Below are 11,474 nucleotides of genomic sequence, written 5' to 3'. Positions count from 1 at the left end.
CACTCCAATCCTACACTAAAGCACAGGGCCCTTCCCATAGCTGCCTCAGCCCCTTCCCTGCACTTCCAGCACCCTCACCCCCCTCCCACCCCCCCCAGCTCTGAATTGAGTGCAGGTGGGAATACAGCAAAGCCAGAAGCACACCTCTCTGTGCAGAGTGCAGCACCATGCAGTGCCCAGACCCAGCAGCAGTCACACACCGGCTCTGAGCTGAGAGCGCTTTGTGCAATGGCACCAAATAACAGATGCATCCTGGGGAAAAAAACCCATAAAATTTGCAGACATCAGAGGTGATCAAAAACAAATAACAAAGTGATCAAATTGGCAGCAGTGAGCCCTAGGAAGGGTCTCCCACCTCCCGGATGCCATGTGCCTTCCTGGTGCAGCCGAGCTCCAGCACTCAGCTCCTCAGCACTTCCCTAGCTGTGTCTCTGCTGCTGCTACCCAAGCAGGCACATCCTAGCAGGCTCCTGCTTATTCTACAGGCTGTCACTGGACACTTCCCAGTCTGCAGATACAGCATGCACACGCTCTCCTCCATCCAGATCATTAACGGAGGTGTTGAACAAAACCAGCCTTGGGGCAGATGTCCCCGAAGTTCACTCAGCACGACTCCTCCTTTCAGCAGTGAACTGCAGATAACTCTCTGGGTGTGGCTATCCAGTGAGTTTTGCCCCCACCCAACATCCCACCTACACCACATTTTAAAGCTTTCTTAAGAGCCTAGAATGTGACACAGCATCAGAAGCCTCAAAAAATCCACTTCGGTGGCAGTTAGGGCTCTCCTTCCCCACATCCTTACCTGCCATGGGAGCAAAGCAGATTACTTTGTCCAGGCTCTGCTTGCTGGCAGGGCTTGTGTCACCCATCTCCTCTTTGCTCTTCTTGCAGTGTGAATGGAACATTCAGGGCATCTCTGTGACAGCTGAGCCAGGTGCGAGGCGTGCTGCTGCCACGAGCCAGCCAAGGCTCACCTCTGCCAGGGCCCTTGCACAGCGAAGGCAGCTGTGTGGGGGGCAGAGGGCCACGAGGTGGGGAGGGATCTGGGGAGCTGCAGGCAGCGGTGGAAATGCCCCACGGAGAGACGGAGCCCAGCAGTGGTGGCGTGGTGTGGCCATGCAGGCAGGATGCAGGGAGAAATTAATGCTTCCCCCAGCACTCAGAACAAAGGCATCAAATAAACAAACCCGCACACAACAGTGTTTATTTTAGTCATTTTCAGGCATCACCATTACCATTTCCAGTGCACCCAGATAGGAGTTTTCAGACCCTTCCTCTTCCCACCCGTGGGGCTGTCCCTTGGCAGGGCCCACAGCAGCACCTGGTCCTGCTCAGAGCCCAGGCAGCAGCTGTCCCAGTCAGCCTGCTCAGTGCTCTCATGGTAATAGCCACTAACATTTGTGTGATTCATTGTGTGACTCTGGGTGCAGCCTGATGGGAGGTGATGTTTGAACCTGTGTCAGCATGCTGAGCATTTACAGCAGATTGGGTAAGGCTTAATGTCTGGGCTTAGCTCAGAGGTCTGCATTGCTTCTCAGCTGTATGTTCTGTGCTCTGCAAACAGTTGGGGAGGGAAGACTTGCAGCCACTCACTGCTTTCCTTGTATCAGCAGAGGGGGGTCTTCATCACCAACAGAGCCAAGGACAGCAGATGAGCTAGAGCACAGCTCCTTCCCTCTCTACTTTGACAGAGTGAGCCGAAAACTACACAGCATCATATGGGCCAGGAGCTGGACTAAAGGAGTCCCCAGCTCTGACTGCCTCCCTCCTCCTTGCATTGCACATGGCAATTCATGCCTTACTCTGGTGAGTCCCCCCTGGGAGGGAGCCTTGCCAAAGGCCAATGCACGAATTTACCTGGAAGACTTTCCTCCACAGGGACTCTCATCACCCCGCATCCCATCGGGTGCCCGAGCTCCACCCAGAAATGAAAAGTTCCCCTTTCCCTCACCTGCCTCCCTCCCTCCCAGCCTCCTCCTCCCTCCCCAGTTTTACTCTCCCTTCAATTTCTGAGTGCTCATCAGGTAAGACTTGGAGAAGAAGTTACAGAAGAGCACCAAATAACTGAGGTACATTAGGAATGAAAAGGAAACGCCAGGCCAAGTGAAAAGGCAGACCTCATCCTCCCTCCAGAAGATGAGCAAGATGCACAATATTATACATACGGCCATCTGCAGAATCTGTGACAAGGTGATTGCCATGGCAATCCAGCGGGGTAACCGAAAGCCCGCTGCTCGTACCGTGTAGTAGGAGTACATGGCCGTATGGATAGTGAGGTTTATGGTGATGAACCAGCTGCCACCAGACAACATCTCCTTGTAGCAGTACCAGCTATAGATGAGTGTGAGCATGTGGTGGTACCAGTGAAGGAATATGAGCTTCTGTTTCCGGAGAACAATGAACACGGTATCACCTAGGTTAGAGGAGAGGTGCATCATCAGTCAGGCAAATCACAGAAGTTATGCAAGCCTCCAGGTGAGACAGAATGAAAGAGCTGTAATGCTAAAGCCATTACCTGCCTTCAGCCCACCAAGACTAGCTTCATGTCGAATTTGCCCATATAGACACCTGTGGGTCACAAGGAATAAACTTCCTACTGACACCTTCAACCCCTCTGTGTGTTGCTGCAAGTACACTTGCCAATGAAAGCCTTGCCACAAACTCTCCAACAGGCTCCTGCTCTAGGAAAGAAAGCTCTTGCAGGTTTGATGCGAGAAAACCCCATGGGGCTGCACAAGTGCCCCAGCACTCCCTCATCTGCTGCTGTCTTCCCACTGCAGAACAGACTATTGGCTCAAGAGGGTGAAACCAGTGCAAGAACATCAGGCTGTACCCCTGCAGAGAGACAACGCATCATCTAGGTTGAGAAACAGGAAGCAAGCAAAGTAAGTGATGTGCAAGGCAAAACAGTCCTGTTCTCTGACAAACTTGGGAAGAAAAGCATGCTTGTTAAAGCAAAGAGTTCCAAACACACTGCAAAAGGAGAGGTTTCAGACTCACCCAGTTCCAGGACTTTGCTCAGTGTAAATAAATAGACCCAAAGCCTGCAGATGGGGTCGACATAAAAGATTTGATTGCACACTGATTGTTTAAATCCCATAGTAGTCAGAATGGAGACCATGTGCTTCCAGGTGCGATAGGTCCCAATGGCACTGCAAGAAAACCGGAGGAGATCTGAAAGCTGTGTCCAGTCCACCCTCAGAAAGCTTCTTTGCTATCAGCTTGCACATTTCATGACATCTCCAAACAGATCATGAGCAGTCATTCCAAGCCAACCTGTGCTCCGAGGGAGAGGTGTTCCTCTACAGTCAGTGCCTAGCAAGACAGCAGGCTTGCTTTGTGCTTCCCTGCCAGGCTCAAGACGTATGGAGATGAGGGCAATGTTGGCAATATGAAGTCTACTTACTTAACTACAGAGCACGGACTGCAGCTTTCTCATGGTCACTGTAGGAAACCAGTACCAAAAGACTAGTAGACTGTTTAAAACCAAGTATTCTAGATCAATCTTTATATCTTGCATGGCAAAATAAAATAAATAAACAAACCAGAGCTAGAACTTGTCAGGTAGTGCCAGGCTGAGAGTTCTTACCTGAACAAGGCCAGCCCCAGGGACCAGAGGGCCAGCGGCATGCGCAGCTTGTAGCCTCTCTTCTCCTTCATTAAATATTGGCCTCCAAAGATGAGAATCACATAAGCTACAGCAAAAAGGAAGGACTTATGCCTGCAAGAAGAGGAGGAGCAGTCAGGGAAAGAGCCAAGCTGAGCTCCTCTTTGCAATGGAGTTCTATGGCCCCAGCAGAGCTCTCAGCAAAAAAATAAAAGAATAAAACGTGGCCCATCCTTGTGTTAGGGTTGGGTTTGGTCACAGAAAGCATCTCCTGGCAGTGAGCGAGGAGAAATCCTGGGATCACAGAGGAGAACAGGAGCTGTTTCACCAGGCAGGCCCCTGCAGCACCTCACAGGACAAGGACACGACAACCTGCAAGCAGGATCCTGAGCAGACGGGCTGATGTGTTTTGTTCCTTTGTGGACCTGTGCGTTGTGCAAAGGAACCAGTTGCAGTGCAGAGGCTGAGCAGGGCTGTCCCCCTGCGGGCTCCACTGTGCAGTGGGATGAAAAAGCAGTGGGAAGAGAACCAAGCAGAGCAGAGGACCTGGAGCTGAAACACAGCCTTAAGAGCCCAGCTCCCACACACAGTGTGAGCGGCTGATTCCAATGGCCCAGTACAAAACCGAGCCCTCAGCTACCCTGCAGGAGCGGGTTTGGCAGCTTGGTGCCCCAGGATGAGGGTTCTGCTGCTCTGCTGAGCTCAATGGAATGGAGATCTCCGAGCAGGCAACCCCAGGCACTGCAGAGGGCCCTGCTCCACCTCCCAGCTGCTGGCCAACAAAGTGCAGGAGAGCAAACGAGAGTTGCAGCTACTCCAGGAGCCATTACATAATCAAGCCTCTTTAAAAGCCAGTCCTTATCAAAGAGCTGGGGTATGCCTGCGGGAGCTAACCCTGCAATCGTTACACGGGGGCAAGGATGAAGAGGAAAGCACCACCTGGTTCGGCCTCAGGCATTACTGGAGCATAAGCAGCCGTTTAAGTAAGCTGCGGAGTGACCTGACTTCAGCCTCAGCAGCGTGTCGGGCTCCGGTGAAGGGGCCGGGCTGCCGTTCTGCCCTTCCAGCCCTTCCCAGCCCCACACAGGTCTCCCCCCGAGCCGCAGCTGCACCAGGCTCTGCATGGTTGGGAGTCATCACATGTAAAAGTGAAAAAAGAAGTTAGAAAGGCTTCCCCTGGCAGAGAACAGCGCCCTTTTCTCCTGGTGCTCGGAACAGAATGGTCTGTGCTCTCTGAAATACAAAATTGCACAAGAGCCAAACTCTGCTAGAAACAAGGTAGCAATTAGCACTCCTAGTCACTGAGAGTTGAGAACACCTCGGGTAAAGGGAAAGCCATCTTCTTGCCTCCAAATCGTTTAGGTAAGAGCCAAATCTTCGCCCCAGAAACTGAAAAGCAATAGGAAGCCAGAGCATAACGTGGAGAGGATCTGAGGAAACTACAGCAAACCAATTACATGCTGGAAGAAAGAAAGCGACTTGTTGGGGTTTCCCTTGCAATGAAGGGAAATACTGAAGAGGTGCATTTATTAAAGGTGTTACGAGGGCTAGAAAACTGTGGGCAGCAAGGAGAAAAGCAAGTGAGACCTGCCCCTTGCTCTCCAAAAGGTGGAGAAAGTTTCAGAACAAGATGTAACTGAGCTCGGTCTATTTCTTTATTGTTCAGCTGGCTTCTGTGTGAATGCGTAAGTGGGTAAAGTGAGTTCTCCACTCTCACTTTCTCCTTCCAGCCCTCCCACCAGCCCCAGCCGCTCTGCCTCATCCCCGCACGGCCGCCGAGATGCGCCTCAGCCCCCGCCCGTCCCCCACGGCGTCGCGCCCGGCGCTCACCAGTTCTCCCGCATCCACCGGATCGCCTCCCGCTCGTTGAAGCTCTGCTCCATGTCCTCCAGCGCCGACGGGGTAAAGCCCAGCACCGCACCGCACCGCACCGCACGGTCCCGCAGCCGTCCGCGCCGAGCCGATCCCCGGCACCGCCCCGGGACCGCCCCCGCCCGGCCGTGGTCGCCCGGGGCTGCTCGGCGGAGCGGAGCGGGGCACTCGCTGCCGGCAGCCCCCGGCCTGCGGTCTGCAGTTAGGTTTCGGGGTTCGTGGCCGTGATGTGCCGAACACAGCACGCCTCGCTGTGCCTTCAGACTCCGCTCCTTCAGGCTCCCGCGTCCCACCCCAGACTTCCACCTGGACACGCGTCACTGGGGTGGCCAGCGGGCACTCAGCTCTGTGCCACGCGCACACCCCACTGGTGGCACTTGCAGCTGAACACCGCACAGACACGGAGCTCCAGGGAACCTGAGCTCTCTTCTCTCCGCCAGACACTCGAAGTCTTCACAGTTTCTTAGGCCACTGCCTGAAAACTGAAACATCATTTAAAAGCACTAGGTTGCCAAGACTGAGCATTTGCACAGCAGGTGTAAAGGCAGGTTACATCTGTGCAATGCAGGGCTTGCTAAACTTCAACCTGTTGCACCCACAGTGCAAATCCACAATCCAGGATTTGTCTGCCCAGAAACGCAGCCAAAATCAGTTCTTCTTATCAGCTGTTTCTTGCTTTCAAGAGCTGCTGTTTCTAAATCACCGCAGTTAGCTGCTGTTAGCTGCATAATGCTGCTGTGCTGCAGAGGTCAGGGCACTGGAGGCAGCTGCTCCCTGCCCAGCTGTTGTCATCAACTTCTGCTCGTGTCCTCATGCCCTGGGGGAAAGCCAGTAACAGGAAAGAGCAGCACTTGATCAGTGCTTGGACAACCAGCATCTTGGACAACCATGTGCTCTAACATACAGGCACTCATCTCCTCTCTGTTGTTAACACCACCTCTTCCTCTCCTTCCCTGCCCGTGTGACAACTGCTTGCTTCTTGTCTCTTCTCAATTAAGAGATCATCATTACCGTGGCTGGAAGTGGACTTCAGATAACAGAGCACCTGTGAAAACTTGCTCAGTTAAAAAGAGGCTCAGGTCTTGCTTCTAACTCATGGAGATATGAGAACGAAACTCGTGCATCAGGGAGGCCAACAGGTGGGTCTGTTAAAGGATTTGCTTCTTGCTGGTCACTCAGTCCCAGCCACTGCCACCTGCCCACCTATCAAACTCAGTAGACCAGAGCTGAACGCCACCTTCCTGGTTCCCTGAGCTGGAAACTCCAAGGTAAGATGAGAATCATTTCACCTCCAATCAAGGCTCATAAATAAAGTAGTAGGAAAGATTCTGCCTTTCCTTACAAGGCACAAACCACAATGGCTTTTGTTGAGAGTCTTCAAGCCTACTTCGACAGGGAGGTGCCTGTAACATCTAGAGAACAGCTGGGCAGAAAAGCCAGTCTTTTCTACAGGAAGGTTCAAAACAGGGTAGAAAAATAACCACAGCCGCTTCTTCTCAGAGGGGGCAAACATTTGTCCGGATGAGACATTTGCTCTCTGTTCTTTTGGGCAGAAAGAGCCTGGCACAAGAATGAAAATCCCCCGGTTCATTTTTCACCACCCTGACTCACTCCCCTCTTTCCAAAGGACTTGCAGGTTATTTCAGGAAAGCCAGCTTACAGGTTTCTGATCAGCAGTGGTTTTGTCATACCCCGAAGGAAAACACCCATCGTAGAGTCTCATCCCCTCTCACCCCCATGCTCTCTTACCTTCCTTCTCCTCTTTGTGCCCTTGGCATTACCAAACTGCAACTCTCTGCTCAGTTGCCCTGCACTCCAATCGTTAGCAGCCCTAGTCAAAATCTACTAATTTTTATTTATTTGTTGAAGAAGGCAATGTTACGGTTTCCACAGAAAAGAAAACTTCTTGCCTGACCCGAAAGGACACAGCAGAGAACACTGTGCATCAACACACTGCAACCCCTTCAGCCCTTGCATTTCCTGCTCCACTTGGGCCACTCCAAGAAGCTGCCTGGGTTGGGTGTTGCCATCTTTTTCCCTCTGACAGCAGTGATCTCAGCCAACTTTAGTGGAGTGTGGGTGATGCGGCGGTTCATTTCTAAAGCAGTTTGCCTTTGAGCTGAAGAGGGGACATTACCAAATCCGGTCTTGTTGTACGTTTCAGTAACCATAAAATCATTAAGGTTGGAGAAGACCTCTAAGATCACCTAGTCCGTCAACTAATCACCACCATGCCCACTAACTATGTCCCTCAGTGCCACATCTCCATGTTTCTTGAATACCCCTGGGGATGGTGACTCCACCACTTCCCTGGGCAGCCTGTTCCTGCACATTACCACTCTTTCTGAAGTTTTTTCTTAACATCCAACCTGAGCCTCCCCTGGCACAACTTCAGGCCATACCCTCTCATCCTATCACTGTTATGTGGGAGAAAAGACCAACTCCCACCTCGCCACAACCTCTTTTCAGGGAGCTACAGAGAATAATAAGGTCTCTCCTGAGCCTCCTCTTCTGCAGATTGATCAATCGCAGTTCCCTCTGCAGTTTCCTTCTCTGAACCTGCTCCAGGGCCTCAGTGTCTTTCTTTGTAGTGAGGGACCCAAAACAGTTCCTGCGGCATGGCCTCACCAGAGCTGAGTACAGTGATATGATCACCTACACTCTTTCTGATACAAGACAGGATGCCAAGAAGGCCACCTGGGCACACTGCTGGCTCATGTTCAGCCAGCTGCCAATTAGCACTCCCAAGTAGCACTCCTTTTCCTCTGAGCAGCTTGATAGCCACTCTGCCCCAAGCCTGTAGCATCACGTGGGGTTGCTTTGACCAAAGTGCAGGACCCGACACTTGGTTTTGCTGAAGCTCATACAACTGGCCTCAGCCCATTGATCCAGCCTATCCAGATCCCTCCTGTGGGGCCTTCCTACTCCCGGGCAGATGGACACATCCCAACCTGGTGTCATCTGCAAACTTACTGAGGGTGCACTCAATCCCCTTGTCCAGATCATCAATAAAAATATTAAACAGCGCTGGCCCCAGTACTTATACCTGGGGACCACAACTTATGACCGGCTGCCAGCTGGATTTAACTCCATTCACTACCACAATCTGGGCCTGACTTTCCAGCCAATTTTTTTACCTGTCCAAGCCATGGGTACACCCACTTCTCCAGGAATACTGTGGGAAACAGAGTCAAAGTCTTTACTGAAGTCTAGGTAGTCCCACACATGTTGTGTGATTACATTCAAGATGCAAAGACTTGAGGTGCTTATTGAATATAGTATGAAATGGTACTAATTCAGCTAAGGGCCAGAGATCTCCAAACAACCAACACTTCTGCTTTCTGCCAAGGATTAAAACCAGCAATAAAACTATTTGCATAAGAGTGGCAGGACTGGATATTAGTATTTATTAGCTGGAAACAGTCTCAACCCAACAGATTTAATTGCTTTGTGCTGTCATCCCAGCTCCCAGAAAGTAGGACATTGGTGCCAAGCCTCTATTTTTCTCAGTGCTGCTCCTACAGTCTGTCTTCCTTGTCTAGGTCCTCCCACCTGTTAGAAAAGCAGCTTGAGCTGCAGACTGCACCCTCTAATCTAATGTCTTCTCCGTCATCAGTTTGATCCTGCCATCCTTCCACCCTTCCACAGGCCACAGTGACAGAAGGTGCTGGAGGAATCACCCTGGGAGTAAGGCTAACATTCAGCTGATGCCCACATAACCCTGCAATGCTGATGTGAAATGAGTCCACCTGCAGCTCCGATCTAGCACGTGGGTATCTCGGCACCAGAGCCCATGAGAGCATTGTCTGCAACAAGGTCCTCTTTGGCCGTTAGAGGGGAGCAAAAGCCCAGGAATGTATAGGGAGGCACGGCAAGCAAGGGCAGGCAGGAGGCTGCTCCTTCCTCAACTCTTCTCCCCCGGGAGCAGCAGGGACCTCAGGCCCAGGGAGAGGAGAGGATCCCCGCTCCCTGTGAGCAGACCCTGTCTGCCCTGCTTCCCCAATCTCTTGCTGGTGGCATTTCCTCACAAGTCACCCAAACGGGCTGATACAGTGAGAGGCTCATACAGCTTCTGCACAGTAACAGAGGAAGTGGTCTTTCCCTGCAGCACCCTGCATGGTGCCAACTGGCAGGCAGTACGAGACACAGCTCAGCCTAAAGGTCTCCTTCCTATGACAACAGGCCACTGTAACAGGTAGCCCTCAGATCTGCAGATAAGCCTCACTGCGTGCTGTTTTGGCAAGGACTTTCTGAAGGATGTGCACAATAACAATAAAGGTTGGAGATCTGAGAACAGTTTTGTGGAGAACTAGCCTAAGTTCTCCAAAAAACTGTGGTGGGGAACATGCTGGGCTGGACTGCCTCCCCCTGCTGTGCCCGAGTGCTGCCCTAGCAGGACAAAACAGCACAGATCCACTGAATGGGAGGAGGAGGTTCAGCAGAAGGCACCATTTGGAGTCTTTACAAGTGCTCCAAGTTATTTCTTGTTCCCTGACCTAGTTACTCCTACCACTGCAGAGCACTCCAAAATTAACGTAAAGAATAGCTGATCCCATAAGGGTTAAACAAAAGTGATGGTGGCATCACTTAACCTAAAGATGCCATCATCTGCAGTCGCTCTCCGCACAAATGCTATCAGAGCAGCTTCTCAGCTCCGAGTTAAGGCTTACAGGTTACAAATCTCATATGAAACACTGACTCAGAAAATCATCTCACAGGAGTGCTCCTCCTGGCGGCATGGTAGCAGGTACCATCTACACAACTTTCTCTTTAAAACCTGCCGGTGGTCTTGGTGGTACTTGTGAATAGAGAATAAGAGAAGTGAACTGAGTGAGCCAGTGAGATTTTGCCTGTAGCTGCTGTGCTTTTACACTTCCTTCTGAAAACAACAGCGGAACGCATATTCAGAATCCAGAGAGCTTCAGATTACCAGAAAGTTGGTCAGTTTAATTCATCACTATGAAGTTTTCACAGCTGGAAATTCAAAGGCGGGAGGACACCAGGCAGGTCTGGCTGCCTTAGAAATGGGACGGGCTCATGAGCCAGAAGTCCTGTTGAAGGACTCCTGATCAAGACTGTTAGCATCCTTTAAGCAACGCGGTCAGCTGCACCCTCACTGCAGAAGTCTCAGAACAGAGGCTGAGCTGAAGGAATTCAGGAATGCATCAGCTGTGTTTTCTGAACTGCTCGTTAGGAAGACTTGACGTTCAGATTTTGTTTAAAGCACTGTGCGTGTTCTGGATGAAAAGAGTAGAATGAACTACATCACAACGACAGGCTAATTAACCAAATCGCCTTGTGACCGGTTGCCTATATTGTTTACAGTGCGTGCCTTGCATTCTCAAACACTAAACACAAAACCTTCTTCTTGGCAGAGCTGAACAGAGTATTCCTCTGTATCACTCACACAGCCAGACCTGGCCCACGGCGCTGCCAGCCCCTGTCTACTTTACCATTCTCCTACCATCAAGACATTTCCCTGGCCAGAGCCCAAAATCCTGCACTGCCCCTGCTTGAACTGAGACCGTGCCACCCAGGGCATGGCACAAAGGGCTCAAAAGCAGAACTACAGCTGAAGGCTCTGCCCAACTCATGTTTTGCTGAGATGCGCAGTTTAACCTGTGGTGCTTTCAACTAAAGTTCATCTATGTATTTCAACTCTTGATCCACTTTTCAAACAATGGACATTGGATACGTACCCATTAAGATTACACACCTACTGAGGCTTTGCTTTCCCTGAGTCCTTCAAGCTTCCTCATTCTCTGATTTGATACATACAAAAAAGCTATCTTGTTTTCTTTAAAGTACTGTTAATTGATTCCACACACCCCCTTGGGCACAATTACCTCTACACAACTGTCACTCTGGTTTTCCAGGACTTCCAATGACAGAAGCAATCTCTACACTGCAAAGCTTCTATCGGATGTTAGTGAGTTTTACATCAAAGCATACTTCAACCTCGTAACAGCCTACCTTACGGGAGGAGAGAGGGATT

General features: G+C 51.1%; 1 protein-coding gene across 1 annotated transcript; it reads right to left on the bottom strand.

The window, feature by feature from the left end:
- Positions 1-1,190: 1,190 nt before the first annotated feature.
- Positions 1,191-5,587, bottom strand: ELOVL3 (ELOVL fatty acid elongase 3). Its single transcript, NM_001318410.2, has 4 exons — positions 5,438-5,587; positions 3,590-3,721; positions 3,001-3,152; positions 1,191-2,413 (listed from the first exon to the last, which is right to left on the bottom strand). Exons 1-4 carry the CDS (start codon positions 5,488-5,490, stop codon positions 1,992-1,994), a joined length of 759 nt encoding a protein of 252 aa, NP_001305339.1. The 5' UTR covers positions 5,491-5,587; the 3' UTR covers positions 1,191-1,991.
- Positions 5,588-11,474: the final 5,887 nt, after the last annotated feature.

This window comes from Gallus gallus, chromosome 6 (assembly GCF_016699485.2).
Source record: "Gallus gallus isolate bGalGal1 chromosome 6, bGalGal1.mat.broiler.GRCg7b, whole genome shotgun sequence".
Classification (NCBI taxonomy): Eukaryota; Metazoa; Chordata; class Aves; order Galliformes; family Phasianidae; genus Gallus; species Gallus gallus.
This window is presented reverse-complemented; position numbering and strand designations above follow the sequence as displayed.